At 35.3% G+C, this 19,637-nt stretch overlaps 1 protein-coding gene across 1 annotated transcript in view; it reads right to left on the reverse strand.

Moving 5' to 3' along the window:
• Positions 1 to 1,298: 1,298 nt before the first annotated feature.
• KATNBL1 (katanin regulatory subunit B1 like 1) overlaps positions 1,299 to 19,637 on the reverse strand; it is a 53,612-nt gene continuing 35,273 nt past the window's right edge. Inside the window, exons 4-10 of the mRNA XM_043555730.1 lie at positions 19,034 to 19,313; positions 15,464 to 15,582; positions 14,289 to 14,339; positions 14,110 to 14,199; positions 13,669 to 13,758; positions 12,769 to 12,862; positions 1,299 to 10,785 (exon numbers count right to left, since the gene is read on the reverse strand). Coding sequence (XP_043411665.1) covers positions 10,753 to 10,785; positions 12,769 to 12,862; positions 13,669 to 13,758; positions 14,110 to 14,199; positions 14,289 to 14,339; positions 15,464 to 15,582; positions 19,034 to 19,313 — 757 coding nt within the window. The 3' untranslated portion in view covers positions 1,299 to 10,752. The remainder of the gene's footprint in view (positions 10,786 to 12,768; positions 12,863 to 13,668; positions 13,759 to 14,109; positions 14,200 to 14,288; positions 14,340 to 15,463; positions 15,583 to 19,033; positions 19,314 to 19,637) is intronic.

The following is a 19,637-nucleotide window of genomic DNA, read 5'->3' on the forward strand; positions in this document are numbered from 1 at the left end:
GGAGGTGATGGATATGTGTATTGCTCTGTCATCATGGTATCACAGGTAAACATCTGTGTATATACCCAAACCCATCAAAATGTATGCATTAAAGATGTGTTTTTATCATTTATGCCTCAATAAAGCTGTAAAAAACATTAAAACAAAGCTTACGATGATCTGGAAATGGTGTAATCAGAATTCTTCTGGCTCAAGGTCTTGTAAGGAAAACTTCCTAGCAGCAACCCATTACGTAAGTCATAATATGCAGGAAAAGCATGGAAAGAGGAAATGTCCTTGAAAATTGTACCTTAACCCACTTGATGCCACTATTCTCAAAAGACATCAGTGTGGATAATAAGGTAGTGTATGAATATTGTGTATCTAATTTAAAAATAAACAGGGTATACAAAACTGCCTATTAAGCTTATTGAGTTTTGATTATAAAGGCTGGAGTGACTTAACACCAGGGCAAAGAGACTCCCTCTTTTGCAACCAATTATCTAGTAAATAGAGTAACATGCGGTACAGAAAGAAAAAAACCTTTAAAATGTTTAGTATAGCACCTTATGCATTTGACTATGAGATTGCTTAGATCTCAGCCTTCCTAAAAGTATAAATAAGAACTCTGGACTTCCAAAGTCTTTCCCAATAGTATGGTTTTATTTTTTATTATTATTTTTTTAATGGCATGGTTTTAGAATTGTAGTTCATTTAGTATTTTACAACAATTCTTTTGAAGACTGTACCTAACCTTTGTGCATAGGATCAACAAGCTTATAGCAAGTAATCTATTGATTATGGACAGTCTCCCTAACTCAACCAGTTAACACCTTATAACCCACTGGGTATCTAGTAGCTTAATGTCTCTGTTTAGCAGGAAATAATGACATGCCATAAACAGAGAACTTTAGACAGAGTCTCAATCATACCTGTTAGCATTCATTGGGGCACAAAACCACCTCCTTAATTTTCCAATAAAAGTTTTGGGAAACTTAACTTGAAATATGACTTTTAGAGAGCTGTATAATCAGAATGATTAACAGGAGAAATTTCTACCAGTCTCACTTGAAAAAGAGGGAAAGAATCCATAGATTCAACTTTTAATTTTGAGGCTCTGTTTTTACAATATACCTGCTAATGACTTAATTGTTAAATATTGAATCTAATATTTCTTTGGGATCTGTCAACATTTGGCTGTATACATATATTTCTAAACTATCAGTTAGAGAATTCTTTTACTTAGATCACCGCTAATAAATATAACTAGGATGTAACTGAGGAAGCTCTTTCTTCTATATAGTCAGCTGTCACTTTTGTCTACAAAGATTGATCAAGAGATACAAGTAGCAGACATGAAACTCACACCACACGTGATATAACAAATGGGAGTGTACCAGCTGCTACAAGCAGCTCATGGAGGCTGTGTATATTTTATAAATATCTTTTAATTGAAGTATTTGATTTCAAGGATACAATGCAGTTCCTCAAATATCACACTGGTCGACAGCTGAATTAAAAGAAAAAGCACTAAGTTTTATGTCATTTAAACACAAAACTTGTAACTGACTCCTCCCAAAGCAATTTATATTTTCAAAGAATTATTAGGTCCCACTACCTAATAACGATAACAGAAAAAGAAAGTCATGTTATTTTCATTTAGTTCAAATTACAAAAGTGTATCATTTGCCCAAGAAAACTTTAAGATAAACAGTGTAATACTGCTATTCTAAAACACTGGTTACTCTTTTGAAAACTACAGCAAACACACATCAGTTATCGTAACTGCTATGGCTTTCATTATTTAATTCCCAACTTATGTCAGTATTTAAATAATTTATAGAAAAATACTTCAGATGAATAATTTTACCAAAGTATAGTTGCTAATTATCATCAAAAGCTTTTTAATTAAAGCAAACTTTTGCTATTTCATATTTTGAAGATTTGTAGGATGAAGTCATTACACACATTAATTACATAAATTCTGAAAAGCAGAAATGATTGAATTATTAGACTAAGGCAACAATTGTTCATGGCCCTGGATCAATACTATCAGATGTTCTTAAAAGCCTAACATGTTAGGTTTATTTTGTTTCAACTGCTACATAGTCATTTGTAATTAAATTTATCTTTATAAGTTTATAAATAACCAAATAAATCATTTAAAAATCATTAATTAGAAGGGTGCTAACAATTTTTGTTGATCTGTTTAGCTGTTAATTGTCTAAGTAAGTTCAAACAAAACTATACCTGGACAAATCACCAATAGTTTTTACAGATAATGTGGAGAATAAAGTTTTGTTGCTGTTAAAACAAATATTTAGGGGTGCCTGGGTGGCTCAGTTGGTTAAGTGTCTGACTCCTGGTTTTGACTCAGGTCATGATCTCAAGGTTTGTGTGTCCAAGCCCACATCGGGTGCTGTGGAGCCTGCATGGAATTCATTCATTCATTCATTCATTCATTCATTCATTCATTCATTCTCTCCCTCTCCTTCTCTCTCTGCCCCTCCCCCACTTGTGTGTGCATGTGCTTTCTCAAAAAAAAAAAATTAAAAATAAAACATTTAAATGGTTGTAAAAGCAAGCCAATGTAAAGTGTGATCTTAGAATTAACAAAGACCAAGGAATTTTACCTAGTTAGTAGTATAAAAACACTAATATGCTATAGAATTCAGCAAAAATCATTAATACACCCATTTATAAGAAAATCCACCTCCTTTTATTCCATATATATAATAATCTTTATGGTTGATTATAGCATTGGATAATAGGTTGATCCCAGGCATAGGAGAATTTCACATTTTTAATACATACGAGTATGTGTATAATTATTAGCTTTACCTACCTCTCTTCCTATTATTCACCTGTTATTTACCATTTTTCTCTATTTCTAGCATTATGTGACTTTCCTCCACAACACTATGCAATGATTACTTTTTAATTAAGGGTATAGAATCTTAAAAAAATTAGTCACTAGAGAAAATTATTCAGTTAGAACCACTTCACTAGAGTCTAGAAAATATTTTGAGTCAGTTTATTAGGAATTGATTTATTCGGAAAAGGGCTGAATCTTAAAAATTGTTATCTTAGTTCTATACTGACTCAATAGTCATAGTATTAACATTATCAGTTTCAGAAATAAAGGGTGACCTCATTTAGAAAATTATATTTGATGGGTAGAAGAAATACACTACAACGAAAGTTGAAATTTTGTTCCTAATTACTTAAAATCATTTATTTATTTACTTTTTTAAATGTTTGTTTATTTTTGAGACAGAGACAGAGCATGAACAGGGGAGGGGCCGAGAGAGGGAGACACAGAATCTGAAACAGGCTCCAGGCTCTGAGCTGTCAGCACAGAGCCCAACGCGGGGCTCGAACTCACGGACCGTGAGATCATGACCTGAGCTGAAGTCGGACGCTTAACCGACCAAGCCACCCAGGCGCCCCTACTTAAAATCATTTAAACACACCATTCCTTTTCAAAATAGAGAAATTGTTTTTTCTTATAAGCCCTCTTGCTAGCATTTTTTTAAATGTTAGCATTTTTAAAATGTTAAATGTTTTAAAAATTAGGTAATAATTAGCAATGGTCAAAGAAAACAGAATCCTATACTAAGAATGCTTCAAAAGTAATTCTCAAAATTCTTTGACTACTTCCAATTTCTCTACAGAAATTAACTGCTCAGAACATATAGCTTAAACAGGCAAAAAAGTTTTTCAGTTACCTTCAAGCTTTTTCAGTGTATGGAAAGTAGAAAACAAGATGCCAAATATCAGTATATAAGGTTTAAATATGTGCATTAAAAATATACATGCACACAGAATATGGAAGGACAGACACATTGGTTCTTCTATGTGGATGACATTATGGGTATGGATATTTTTAAAAATAAGTATGAACTTCTTTTGTAATTTAAAAAAGAAACTTATAGGAGAAAAATACTGTACCTCACATGATTCTCAATTATTTTAAGATAAAAGCTGAAGAGAAACACAAAACCCCAAAGAGACGCCCTAAATTGCAAGAAAATGTATGTTTTTACACATTACACAAAAATACCTTCACTATGCACTTTATAGATGGTCCTATCCCTTTTAAACATTAAATTTATTTGAGAGACAGAGAGAGCGTGCATGAAAGGGAGGAGTGGCAGAGAGATGGGGAGACAATGCCAAGCGGGTTCCATGTTGTCAGCACAGAGCCAGCCAGGGGGCCTGACCCATGAACTGTGAGATCATGACCTGAGGCAAAATCAAGAGAACCGATCGAGCCTCCCATAGATGGTCCCACAGGCACCCCATAGATGGTCTTCTCTTCCATGGATCTTGTGTGAAAATGTAGAAACCATACAATAGAAAAACAAATGTTACAACCTTTAGGAATCAAACACATTTTAGCTAAGGTTTTATTCTATTGTAGCATGAACATATATAAAGCAATTTCCTAAAACAAAAAGTGAGAGAAGAAAACTGGATATTTTTCTTCTAAAATTATGTTTAGCTGCTACCACAAATAGCTTTGGATTATTCAATTACTCCCTCATACAATGTATGCCCAAAGGTGCCACATCCTTGCATTTATTCATAAGAATTAATGCCTACTGCTTGCTAGGCTTTATGTTCGGTACTGGAGAGGCGACAGAGAACACAGTCTCTGGCCTCATTAAGTTATCAATATAGCTGGGAAGACTTAGCAATCAGAAAACACTGATCCATTAGTAGTGTTAGGAGAAGAGGGTTAAGATGAGTGCGTAGCAGATACCTTTAACAGTTTTAAGAGGTGTTTAAACTGTTTCAGCTGAGACCTGAAGGTTAAGAAATGGGTGAATTTGGGGAAGAATGTTCAGGCAAACCATGCATTTGCAAAAAACGTTTTTAGCATTTACAGTTTTCCCAGAAACTCAAACAAGTTCATTCTACCTGGAGGTGTGGTCAACAGATTGTAAATCATACCATTTGGACTAAGAGGCCTTTAAGGTATAAAATTTGTGCTTTATAGACTATTCTGGGGCAGGGTGTGTGGAGGATAGCATATAGACATACGGTACCAATGCAAGAGACCAGTCAGGAGGCTGTTGGAATAATATAGACTAAGACAATGGCAGGAGAGGTGGAGAGCAAGAGAAAAATGAAATTGAGGGGGTTGCACCAACAGGATTTGAGGAGTGATCTGGAGATGATTCAGAGTTCTGTGGCTTGAGAATTGTTGATATTAGGGGTATTCAGTGAGAATGGAAACCCAGGACCCAAGTAGAATAACTTGTGTCCCTGGAGAGGAGTTGAGGATGAGTAGGGAGAAGGGAGGGGAGTGGAAGTAGAGAATGAGGTCAATTCTGGTTATACTGAATTTAATATGCTTAAAAGATGTCCCAATGGATGTTCCCAGTAGGGAGCTGCATATATAATTTATGAGCTGAGAGATTAGGGCAAGATATGTATTTCAGAATAATAAATATACAGTTCAGTGTTTTCACAACCTTAAAAAAAAAATGTCCATTTGATTGACCAAAAAATTGTCTCCCTTCTACCCCTACAGTGAGAATACTTAATGTAGATAGTAAAGGAAGCCATGGGAATAAAAATGTTTTTCAGGGAACTGGTAGAGTGAGAAGAGACCTTAAAACAAAACCTTGAACACCAACTAATGCCTAAAGGACAGGCAGAGGAGCCTTCAAAAGAAGAAACTGAAAAGTGAGTTGGTTGTACCCTTTACTGATTTCTTATCTAAGTAGAGGAAAAGGAATCTGGATGGCTAAGGGGAAAGATAGGCCTCTTCTAAAGCTTTTTGTAAGCTTCAGAATTTGCCTAAAGGAAAAATATCAACCTTCACTTCTCTTGCTGTTGAGCCTAAGATACAATTATATACAAAGGAACTGATGAGTGTACTTCAGGGCAATTGAGAGATGAGTTAGGTCCTCATTCACCTAGTTTAACTAATTTTATACAAAGGGCTAATGAAGTTTTTTCTTTTCTCTTGCTCTTTTAAAATCAAAGCAGAAAAGTAAATGAATGCCAACTCTCCTCCTGACTTCTGGAAGGTAAGGTCTAATTCTGATCCAGGCTCCATGCTGCAGGTTTGGTTGATAAATACAACACAGTTAATTCTAGAAGCAAGTAATTCTGGCAATTCAGTGTATTCCAGGAGTCCCACTGACAACTCTTTCTTATCCTAGAAAATATTTTGATAACTACTCTCAGACTTGGTATAAATTTGTAGTGACAAAAGTCTTGGCCAGGTTCAGAACATTAAAAAAAAAAAAATTCTGGTTTAAATCTGAATGAAAATACAGAATATTGTAAAGGATATGTAAAAATCAATACTAGTTCAAGTGTACTTGGGGCTGGATCCTCATCTAGACTCCTGGCATCTATCATTTGAAAACTTTGCAGTTTAGGTAACAGTAATTCTGTTTATCAAAGAAATAATATATAACAAGCTTTGCTATGAAAAATACTGGCAGTCTGGGGCTGCCCTTTCATACAACTATTGGTACACAGTAATTGTGTTTTACAATTAATTACAGTCTATTAGAGAAAATACTGCGGTATATACTACATTTCGTTTGTTGTACTTAATTTTTACTGAAGTTTGATTTTAGCAGATGCTGTTAGGTCAATGCTCTGACCCAGAGAACAATACGAGTATAATTTATATATATTTTAATATTTATTTATTTTTGAGAGAGAAAGAGAAAGGGAGGGAGGGACGCAGGGAGGGAGGGGAGAGGAGGGAGAGAGAGGGAGACACAGAATCCGAATCAGGCTCCAGGCTCTGAGCTGTCTACACAGAGTCCCACACAGGGCTCGAACTCACAGACTGCAACATCGTAACCTGAAGTTGGACATTTAACTGACTGAGACACCCAGGCGCCCCATGACTACAATATTTTAAATATTATTTTAAGGACTGCCTGGGTGGCTCAGTTGGTTAAGCATCTGACTTCGGCTCAGGTCATGAACTCATAGCTTGTGAGTTTGAGCCCCACATCAGGCTCTGTGCTGAAGCTCAGAGCCTGGAGGCCTGCTTTGGAATCTGTGTCTCCCTCTCTCTCTGCCCCTCTCCTGTTCACGTTCTGTCTCTCTCTCAAAAATAAATATTAAAAAATTTTTAAATATTATTTTAAGTACAGCACTGGAAAATATACCCATTATACTGCGCATATAATACGCAGCGTTTTTTATTGTTATACTTGGTGCTGTTACTGAATCAATCAAGCTATCTTACAAATTAGAAATACAGTGTTCAGGGATGAACTTTTTATTCTATATTCTTGTTACAGAATAAGAAATGAGTGGGAATAGCTGGTCACAAATTTTATGACAGTTTTCATAGTCAGAATTAGAAATTAAGGGAGGAAGAATAAGAGTAAATACCTGTGAACAAATGTCCAGCAATACTATTTCCATTTGAAGTAACAAGAAAGTAAACGTATTGAAAGATAAGTAATGCATCCAAATGTATCAATCAAGTCAGCTGTTTGTGATTTTTTTTTTCTTTCTTTAAATCAACAAAGGCAACTGACATTACCATCTTGTTCTTAAACAGGAAGATAACTGGGAATGATGGCTAAAATATTAACTTAAATTTTGCTTTGTCAAACTCTTTAACTAATTTAAGAAACTAAATATTTAAATATGATTCCTATTATCAGCATTTAATAGCTAATAATCATTACTCAAATTAGTTTTCCATTAATGTTAGTTAAATTCACAACTTGCCAAAAAAAGAAATGTTCTAAGTTTGAGAAAATTACTATTTCAAGGCCAGAAAGGTAGCTCTGATTCCACATGACCATTTTTAAGATTAGGACATAGCAAGTAGCAAGAATGTTTAAAGGCATTAAGATTTAATTCCTCAGTAGCCCTGAGGGCTGAGTGCTAATATTATTGATTCCCCAAAGTGGATACAGTATTTATGTTCAAATCCTCACATCTCAGGATTCAAGTAAATAATCTGTGTCAATTACTTTTGAAATTACTGCCAAAAGATTAATTAAAAAAAAAATCTGATTAAGCTTGCTTCCCAACTTTTAACCCTTATTCTGATCATGACCATTCATTACAAAATCCATTCACTTTATCCCTAGTGGAAGCAAATTATTTGATTATAACCCTCTATCACCTAAATACACTTCCTGTCCCTAGACCTGCAAAGTTAGCAACATCAAGTACAGAACACCTAAGAAGGTAGAAGAGGTAAAAAGGCATAGAGACCTTGGGTAGTCCCTCAGTTCTGTATAATTCTTAGCAGCACAATAACAAATGAGCAATGACAGACACCAATTGTCCTAATCTAGGTCAATACAACAGCCAAAATACTTTGTAAACACTTTCTTTGGCTCTTTCTGGAGATCAACACTGTTCTGATTAAATAGCATGAGAAAAACTTAACAGCAACCAAAGTGTTCAACAATATTTACTTATTTAACATCTTTTACCCAAAAATCTAAAAACTGTAGTAAAAATAATACTAATCATAACTCAGTAACTGAGAAGGGTAGGTACTAACAAAAACTGTAAAGGCCAAGAACAGAAATTAGGGGTGTGTGCTACTGAATATTTGTGAGCTAAAGACTCTGTTGCCTTATATAGCTCCGAGTACATAAAATGAAGTGTTCTCTATTCTCCTTTAACAAACCCAAACTTAGGCACAAGAACTCACTGTTAACAGGATATTACCTACTCTTACCATGTTTTAATTTGTTAAAATTTGATTTTTACAAGATAGTGTTTAGAAAATGATCTTACCCACAGAAAATTATAGTGACATAATTACAGTATTAATATTACATGATTAATATTGTTTATTTTAAATATTAGAAGTGTATACTATCACATATACCAATTATTTGAGTTGTCTTTCCATTTGAGGTGAAAGATTGATGCTAAGCTATACACACCATCTTCCTTGTGACTAAAAGCTGAATTTGAAAGACCTATACCTAAGGAAGTTGCGATATGTAGCCACGAATCTGTGTAAGTGTGCCAAGTTAGTGAACCTATGAAAGGACTGAACTCCTGTCTTTAGCCTCCTTAGCACCACGCTTCAACTGAGTTAACTGGTTCAAAATGTTAGATAAGACAGTGGTAACTAAAGGAATAGGAACAAAGAAAGGTTATATTTCATCATCTTAAGGTTTTACAGAGATGACGCAGGTTTACGATTCAAATTCCCACCTCCTGAAAAACAATATGCTTAAATAACTCAACTCTCAAATCACAGAAATGCAGTAATCTTAAATTATTCTAAAGACTTAAGAAAATAACCAAAAATGGATGTTCACTGTGAGGAATGCATAGCTATATGAAATACAGCTACACAAAAAATAGAGAATTCAGTAAAACATAACATTTTTAAAGCAAAAAAGTTATTTGTTTGGAATTCACATCAGTAGTGGCTAACTGGATAAATGCTAAAGATTTACATTCAAGTGCTTGAAAGATTACTGCAGAGAAATTCGATTACTAAAAATCTTTGCTCAGATGCCTCTCAGGCTTATAAAGATGAGATGATGCATGAACCACCAATAGTGGTATTTAAACCCCAATCACTTTCAAGGTGCGATATATAGCTGTTAAGACATTCCAGAAGTGGGTTCACTGACACTAAAAATGGTAGATATATACTTAAAAAAAGAAAAAAAAGACCTCATACAGTCTGCTGGCATTTCATACCAACCATTGGAGGAGGTAGTAAAGTGTTGGAATTTAAAACACAAAGTCAGCACTAACTGTAAACATTTCTAAAGCACTGTATGTAATTCTTTAAAACATGAGTAGTGAAAAAGAACTAGAAGTCATATAAAAGAATTTAAAAAAGCAAAAAATAGAAATATTTAGTGAATTTACTCAAATGAAGAAAGCTTAAATGATACAGAACTGAAAATATTAGAAATCTATATACAATAAAAAGTGAATATAAATTAGCTAACTCCACGGACATTTCTAGTTAAGCATTCATACAAATACATATTCACCTTTTCTTTTATATAGGAATAACACATACACACATGACACAATGATTCTGGCAAAGAAAAATCAGAGATACTAAAAATATTCTCAAGTTTTAAAAATGGTATGGAGTAAGTTTTAGCAACAACGTTCTACATGAATGGAAACCCCTGATTTAATTCCATGATTTTATCATGCCAGAGCATGTTTGATGTTAATTTTTTAAACAGATATTCATATCATACACATTGGCTTATTAATAATTAAGGCATCTTGTATACACAGTATCTCAGTGTGGACAACAAATTTCTAGTACTGATTATTTTCTATGACGTTTTAAACTTGCAAAGTCTTTTCAAAATAAGAAAATAGCTGCACACACTTAAGTGTTTTCTTATAAAACACAATCTTCAAAAAAGTAACGATGATTGGTCTTTGTGATTCCTAGTGATAAGTACTGTCTTCTTTCTGACATAGTATAAATTATATTCTTATGCAGTATTGCATTAAGACCCAGTAGTTCTTAAACAATGTTACCAAATAACCATATAAGTCCCAAATGCAGCAAAGGGGAACAATCTTCATAGTGCACTTTCACCTCATTGAAGTTGAAGCTGCTCCTTTTGTACATTTTTCCACTTCAATGTGAAGCAGATTGTTAGGGTTTCATTAGTGGTTTCACGTGTGGCTTTTTAAGAAAAAAAAAAGTTTTGATTTCTTCCACAGTTCACAGTTCTCAAAGGAGACTTTTTTTTTTTTTGGAAATCTTAGTCTGGGGACGTTTTGAATAATCAAATGCTCTTTTTAGTAGATAGTCTCTCAATGCAACTGCAATAAATAAGCATCTACATCCTTAGGGAAAAAAAAACAAAACATTCCATTAGCAGGTATAGTAAATATATATAAACACAACCAATTCTCTTTTTTTTGTCACTTGATTTGCTTAAGCTTCCTTTTGTGATCTTTTGAGGGTAAAAAAATGGGTCTTACTCAACTTTTAGCTGCATTTGCTTGGCACAGGGCCTGGCACACAGCACATACTCAGTAAGTGTCTGTTAAGTGCTGAGTGTTTGGTTCCTGTGATCAAACAACTCTGCTTTTATAGCTACGCAAGATCATTAAATCATTCCCAGCAATTCCTTCAGCACCATATAAACCACAGGCCAGCGTGATGACAGCCTTTCTGATTCCCACCCTTGACAAATTACAGTGGAGAGTTTAATATTGTAAAAGAGGTTTTATCATAGGGTAAGGAACTTCACAGAGCTTTCAATCACTCAATATTGTCTTCAATAATAAATACAGTATTGTAAAGTTATATTTACGATAAAGCTTCTCTCTTTATAAAAAATTCTCATTGAAAGCAAATTTCTAAGGAGGTAATATTTTTTCAGTACTACTACCAAGAATGCAAGGTGCCTCCAGAACAAGGTGATATATCATGTATGTTCTGTAAGTACTCCATTTTCTATCAACTTTTACTTCATTTTTCCATTATCAAAAGAACAAACTAAAACAACAAAAAACTGGAAAATTGATTTTTATGAGATTTTCATCATTAAGAATTCTACAGAGTAAAATTATACACAGTGGTAACACACTTGTTTGATACATCATTTTGCTTCTTTTCTGAGGGTATCCAAGGAGAATTTTACCGGTAAATCCACAACATAATTCCTCTTATTTAGAATACTGTATTTTTTTTTTAACTAAAGAATGCTTGTATATTTTTGACTAATGCCCATTTATGATAGCACTATGCCCAGTAAAAGGTGCAAATATTTCTTAACAGTGACTTCTTTTTTGCACTTATATTTTAATTACTAATGGTTTCTGGAGTTTAAATGTTAAAATCCAAACTAGCAACATATCTTTCCTTTTAAGAGACAAGCAAATAAAAAAAAAAAAAAAGAGAGAGACAAGCAAATAAATAACAATGTCAAATTCATTGTGATTGGAACATTTACTTCCCCAAAAGCAGGACACTTGCAAAAACCAAGTAAAAAATAAGCCTGAAATCATATGATTACATTCCTCACCCCTTGCTTCCTGTGTGTGTCTATCTTTTCAGATGCTTTGCTAACTTGGGTTAACTTTTTCTCTAATTGGAACTACTTCATTAAATTCCCTCTAGCGCATCATTTCCATAGCTGTATCTGAAACACACTGAAAGGCTAATTCCTGTGTCCCTTGTCAAAGTTATATTCATATCCAGATGACCTTAAGCATTTACAAATATGAAATTAACGTTAGACCTTATTTGAATAGTATTGTATTGGATATTTGAAAGACATCATTTATGAATGCATAATACTAATACATCATTTCTAATATTTAATTAAGATTAAATACAGATTTTTAAGCTTAACTTTTTTTTAAAAAAAAATTTTTTTTAACATTTATTTATTTTTGAGACAGAGAGAGACAGAGCACGAACGGGGGAGGGGCAGAGAGAGAGGGAGACACAGAATCGGAAGCAGGCTCCAGGCTCTGAGCCATCAGCCCAGAGCCTGACGCGGGGCTCGAACTCACGGACCGAGAGATCGTGACCTGAGCCGAATCGGACGCTCAACCGACTGAGCCACCCAGGCGTCCCTAAGCTTAACTTTTTTTTAAGTTTATCCCTCTTGACAGAGAGCTCAAGCAGGGGAGGGGGCAGAGAGGAAGGGAGAGGATCCCAAGCAGGCTCCGCACTGCCAGTGCAGAACCTGATGTGGGGCTTGAACCCACAAACTGTGAGATCATAACCTGAGCTGAAATCAAGAGTTGGAGGCTGAACCGGCTGAGCCACCCAACCTCCCCAAACTTAACTTTATAAGCTTAAATGTTGATTACCTTGGCTATGTTACCAGTATATCCTGGAACCAAAGTAAGATGATTTTCCTGTTCCCATAATCCACTTAATTGCTGCTTTAAAATCTGAATATTTCTATGAGGAAAAAAAGAGAGAAAATGCAAATATAAGAATACGTATTTAGTAAATATACTTAATGAACACAGGTTTTTAAGATTTCAAGTATTTATGGAGAAAATTGTACCGTTTGAAGCCAAGCAACTCTTTACAATGATACTTGTTAGTTATGGAAATTAAAAGATTACTTATTTGTTAAAGCAGGAAAGAAAACTGGGTACTTGGAGCATTTGGACAACCTCTTACTGGGTATGAAGTGGGAAATTTTTGAGAACCTAAAGAGAAAATTATGGACTTTAATTAAACTGTTGGGGGGATATTTTTTTGCAGCTTCATGATAATCTGGCTCATTTGGTAGAACACCCACAGACTTTTACATCAAGGCAATATTCAAATTATGATAATTATAGTACATAATCATCCAACTGAATTTTCAGGTTAATGTCTAGGTAGTCAAAAGACGCTACAGGATGCTTCGATCTCTGTGCCTGAATACTTAATCCACCAAAAGTCCTCTCTCTCTTCCTCCCTTACTCATTATAACAGATATGAGGGTTAAATCACTGCTTTGCTTTTTCCTCCTAAAATTACATGTAAGGTTCTGCCAGAAAAAGAGATACATGGGGTTACTGGGCTCTGGAATTCAACTTCCATATGTAATTTTCACATGTGAACACTATTCCAATTTATTATTTCTCTGAAAACGAAGAAAATAAATTATTATTTAATGGTGATCATGGAATAGAATTATCACCTAGCTTAATCGAACTGCTTTTCTGAAAAAATTTTTAGTAGCCAGAATTTATTTTTAAAGATATACTCACCCATCATTTATAATTTCTGTTTTGGATGATAGTTCTGACCACCACCTTTTTATGACTGCTTGAAGCCAGTTTAAACCAACTATTATATATCTGAAATGACATTTTGTTACAAAATTCAAGTGCTTTCACCCAAGAAGCTTTTACCAAAAAAGATACACTCCCCCCACTTCAAAACACACACACACACACACACACACACACACTTTCCCCTTTAAAAAATTTATTTTGCTGCTTTCAAAAGCTGTATTTTATGTAAGTTGTTTATAGATGCTTTTGTAATTATTCTTCAGTCATCTCATGTTCTTTTCCTAATTGGATTAAAAGCTCTCTGAAAACAGACACCATTCATGTCTCATGTAGCTCAATCTATCACTATATACACGCAAGAAACAAAATCAAGGATGTTGAAAGAGAAAAGTGAATTGAGAGATTAGCACTTACTCTTCGAATTTGCTTTTAAGTAAGGACTTGACTAGAGGCAACAAATCTACACAGCAGCCAAGTGAGATGTACTGTTTTTCCTCCTGTAAACTAAAATAAATACTAAGTTGTAAAAATATGAACAGGTCATCTGCCCTTCTATTTAAACTTACTTTTTTTCTGAAAAATATTATTTTTACCTATTGGTGAGCACAGGAAGGCAATCCACGACAACTCCAAGATCTTCTATCCTGTGGGTACAAAACTGCTTAGAGAACAGATTTCCTTGCTTATACCCTTCACACTGCTTTTGAGAAATTTACTCATTCAACAAATGATCTGAGTCTCTCTGATGAGCCAGGTGCTGGGGATACAGCAGTAAACAAAGAGAAAGGACATGTATTTCAGAGTAGGATGTGGGAGAGGGCAGAAACAGACAATAAACAAACAAGTAAAATATATACAGCATGTTGATAGTAGTAAGTGCTACGGAAAAAAAATTAAACCAGAAAGATTGGGAGTGAAGAAATGTATATATTTTTCATGTTTATTTATTTTTGAGAGAGAGAGAGACAGAGCGAGAGCAGGGGAGGGGCAGAGACAGAGGGAAACACAGAATCCAAAGCAGGCTCTAGGCTCCAAGCTGTCAGCCCTGAGTCCAATGAGGGGCTTGAACCCTCGAACTGTGAGATCATGACCTGAGCTGAAATCGGACACTCAACCAACTGAGCCATCCAGACGCCCCAAGAAATGTTTTTTAATAAGGTGGTCAGGGAAGGCCTCATTAAGGTACTGTTTGAGAAGAGACTTGAATACACTGAAGAAGGCCATGATTAAAGTTTTCGCTCAAAGGGGACTTTTTGTTTTTAATTTTTTGAAGTTTTTATTTATTTTTGAGAGACAGAGAGAGACAGAGTGCAAGCAGGGGAGGGGCAGAGAGAGAGGGAGACACAGAATCAGAAGCAGGCTCCAGGCTCAGAGCTGACAGCACAGAGCCTGACACAGGGCTCGAACTCATGAACCGCGAGATCATGACCTGAGCTGAAGTCAGACGCGTAACTGACTGAGCCACCCAGGCGCCCCGCTCAAAGGGGATTTTTAAAAGGTTATTCTCCCCATACTGGTATCTCTTAGTTTTATATTGTAAAAATTTTAGAGAAGGTAATAGTTTTGTTCAATATGATGAAACCAATGGTTTTCTGTATTTTGTTTACTCTTAGATTGGTGATAAATGTAATTTAAACTATATTGTTACTAGTGAAGCTAAATATAAGAAGTTTAAAATTTTACCCAGTATAACATAAGAAAGAGGCACTTCAAGACAAAACACTGGAAATTGCTTTAACTGAACAAAAGCATAAAAGGTCACACTCACCTCACCAAATAGGCTACAAGTTCACTTATACTTCTCTTTCTCCAGAACGTTAAAGCTACATTCAATCTCAAATTCCTGCTGAACAAAACCTGTGCCATTGTTTCATGGTCCTGAGAAACCTGAAAGGCAGTAATCTAATTTGTTAAAAAGCACATTGAAACATGACATGAAACCATTTTTTTTCAATTAAATGATTCTGGTAGACATATTTTAAAATTATGCAGAGGTGACTCCTTTTACTGCCCCCTGCCAAAGCAATGTTGCAGTTAAACACAGTAAACAAATGATCTGAATAAATTTAGGACCTGTTTGTTTTTTATCAATACTTTTTATTTGCTACCATTTTCTTTTTAAATCTCACCAATTTATAAAATAAATTATATTTAGCTCACCTATAAGCCTGGGATTTAATTTATAATGTGGATTAAAGGAAAAAGTAAATATCTATAGGCTAGTCACTATCAACTGAATAACATGAGAAGGAAACCACAAAAATTCAGTCATGACCAATATTTAAATTCATTTTTTCTTATATAATAAAGTAATACACTCCTGTTGTAAAAAGTTCAAATAGCACAGGACTGTATCAAATAAAAGTAAATAATCTCTATCTGCCCACAAAAAATCTAGTATCACTCCCTAGAAGTGTTAACTGTTAATCACAGTTAACAGACTGGTATGTATCTTTAAAAAACCATTTTCTAGACAGAGACAAATTAGATATACAAAATTAAAATATTACAATATTGTGTTTTTGAAAACCTTGTTTTTCACTTATATGCACTTGTATAAATATTTCTGTAAGATTAATTTTAGAACTGGAACAACTAGATCCATTTTTAAAAAATAACAGATTAAGATATAATTCACATACCATAAAACTTAACCACTTAAAATGTACAATTCAGTAGATTTTAGTACTTGCATGGAGTTGTGCAACTGTTACCACGATCAGTTTTTTTTTTTAATTTTTAAAAAATATTTATTTATTATTGAGAGACACAGCGTGAACAGGGGAGGGTCAGAGAGAGGGAGACACAGAATCCAAAGCAGCTCCAGGCTCTGAGCTGTCAGCATAGAGCCCGACGCGGGGCTCGAACTCACGGACTGTGAGATCATGCCCTGAGCCGAAGTTGGATGCTCAACTGACTGAGCCACCCAGGCACGCCCCTATCACGATCAGTTTTAATCAACATTTTCATCATGTCTAAAAGAAACCCTGGACTCCATTCTTCCTTCTTGCCAGCCCCTGACAACCATTAATCAACTTTTTGACTCTATGACTTTACCTAGACAGTTCATATAAATTGAATTATACAACAGTTAGCCTTTTTGATATGGCTTCTTTCACACAGTATAATGTTTTCAAGGTTTATATATAGTGTAGTATATGTATTGGTACTTCACTCCTTTATAATGGTCAAATAATATTCCACTGTATGGTTTTACTTAACAATGTTTAATTTTCCATCTTTCTTTTATCTTATCATTATTTTCTACTTGAGAAAGAGCATGTGTGTGTGAGCAGAGGAGAGGGAGAGAGAAGGAGAGAGAAGGAGAGAGAAGGAGAGAGAGGGAGAGAGAGGGAGAGAGAGAGGGAGGGAGGGAGAGGGAGGGAGAGAGAGAGACAGAGGGAGGGAGAGAGAGAGACAGTGAGAGGGAGAGGGAGAGGGAGAGGGAGAGGGAGAGGGAGAGGGAGAGGGAGGGAGAGGGAGGGAGAGGGAGAGGGGGAGGGAGAGGGAGAGGGAGAGGGAGGGAGAGGGAGGGAGAGGGAGGGGGAGGGAGAGAGAGGGAGAGGGAGGGAGAGGGAGAGGGAGGGAGAGGGAGAGGGAGAGAGAGGGAGAGGGGGAGGGAGAGGGAGAGGGGGAGGGAGGGAGGGAGAGGGGGAGAGGGGGAGAGGGGGAGAGGGAGAGAGTGAGAAGGAGAGAGAGAGAAACAGGCTCCATGCTCAGCACAGACCCTGATGCAGGGCTTGATCCCACAACTGTGGGATCATGACCCAAGCTGAAATCAACCAACTGTGCCACCTAGGCATCCCTCTTCTTATTTACCTGTATTTATTATCCTAAATGCAATGTTCATTTTCATTTACCTACACGCTTAATATCATTTTAATCTAAAAAGATTTTCTGCTTGTATGCCACAGAAAATGTTTTTCAAGTTGTCATGCCAGATAGAACAATACTAAGCGTACCAACTCATAGTAAAAGAAGTTAATGTTATGTATCCATCAAAAAATTGTAGAACCATTATTTAATTACATGGAAAAAAATCCAAATTTATTAAACTTAAAAATCAAGTAATCAAGCAACATGTATAACATGAAGAGAAAAAGATACATCAAAAATTTAACGTGATTATTTCGAAATGTTGAGATTATGAATAAGTTTTTCCTTTGAGTTTATTTTCTACAACATATACAATACACATGCGATAATAATTATAAACTCATGTTTATAAATTTTATCAAACTATTCCTTCAAATGACTATTTTTTAAGAACTTATTTGTGAAATTTCCTTTTTTTTTTTTTTTTTTAAGCCTATTTTGAGAGAGAGAGAGCAAGCACACCAGCAGGGGACAGACAGAAAGAGAGGGGGAGAGAGAGAATCCCAAGCAGGCTCTGCACTGTCATTGTGGAGCCTGATGCAGGGCTCAAGCTCACAAACTGTAAGATTATGACCTGAGCAGAAACCAAGAATCGAATGCTCAACTGATTGAGCCACCTAGGTGAGCCTCAAATGATCATTTTTATTTTTTGTTTTATTTTTTTCAGTGTTTATTTATTTTTGAAGACAGAGACAGAGCATGAGTGGGGGAGGGGCAGAGAGAGAGGGAGACACAGAATCCGAAGCAGGCTCCAGGCTCTGAGCTGTCAGCACAGAGCCCAACGTGGGGCATTAACCCACGAACCATGAGACCATGCCCTAAGCAAAGTCAGGCACTTAACCAACTGAGCCACCCAGGTGCCCCACAAATGATCATTTTTAAAAGAAAGCTGCTTTATTTTTGTTTTTGAGGTGTTTTTTCATAAAACTCAACTACTGAAAGTATGTAATACAATACAATTTGTAATAAATTTATAAAATATACAATCATCATCACAATCCAATTTTAGAGTATTTCTATTACCCAATATTCCCTTGAACCTGTTCAAACAACTAACTTTACCTGAGCTACAAAAGCAGCAAATCTCAGGGGGTTTGCCTGAATGAAGCTTCCAGTGGTAATTTTGAGAGTCAAACAAAATGTTCCTGGATAACTGACTTTGGTGGTCCACTGTTCAGGCAAGATTTCTTCTTTTCCTTTCCTTTAAATCTCTACTGGTCAACTTGCCATTTTGAATATTTACTGCAGCTTGTCAATCATTTCATTCTATCTCAGATATCATGACTTAACGAAATGGAATAACTACTGATTCAAATTTGATTAATCTAGAAAACTGGCTCAGGGAGTTACAATTACTTAAGTCTAAATTCAGTGCGCAGTGAATTACTCTGCTAGCAGAATATGACAAAGGAAAAAGCCAATAGTGTAATAGGATAAAGTTAGCCTCATATAAATGACTTACCTCAGAAAAAAACCCACTGTATTTTGATGATGGGCTTTCTGTCTGTGAAGAACCAGAATCACTGGAGTTAAGCAAATATGTTCGACTATCATGGCGTAATTTTTCAGGCAGGTGACCTGCACAAGCCAGTTCGTTTTCTTTATTTGCCATGTCACAGCCCCCACTTCTAGGGGACTGTTTTTTTCTATAACAAGGATTTGGAAAAGGATGATGCGCTTTCTTTCTGCGATAGATCACTTTACGTAGTTTATCTGGGCTTTTCACAGCTTGTCCAACGGTTCTGTAAAAAGAATTGATTTTTTTTTAAATGAAAAAGAACCACATGAAAACCTTTACAACTTTTTAAGCAGAAAGATTCAATAGGCCACATTTTGTGATTACAATCCACTAAAATTAGAAGAAAATAGAATAAAAAAAAATCTTAACTCTTAGATTGACGAGGAAAATAAAAAGGAAATTACAAACCATCTAGAAAGCAATGAAAAAAATAATACTTTATACCAAATGAAACTGAAAAGGCATAATAACTAGATGCTTTTAAAATGAAATATTACAGGGGTGCCTGGGTGGCTCAGTTGGTTAAGCATCCGACTTTGGCTCAGGT

Source organism: Prionailurus bengalensis, chromosome B3 (genome assembly GCF_016509475.1).
Source record: "Prionailurus bengalensis isolate Pbe53 chromosome B3, Fcat_Pben_1.1_paternal_pri, whole genome shotgun sequence".
Classification (NCBI taxonomy): domain Eukaryota; kingdom Metazoa; phylum Chordata; class Mammalia; order Carnivora; family Felidae; genus Prionailurus; species Prionailurus bengalensis.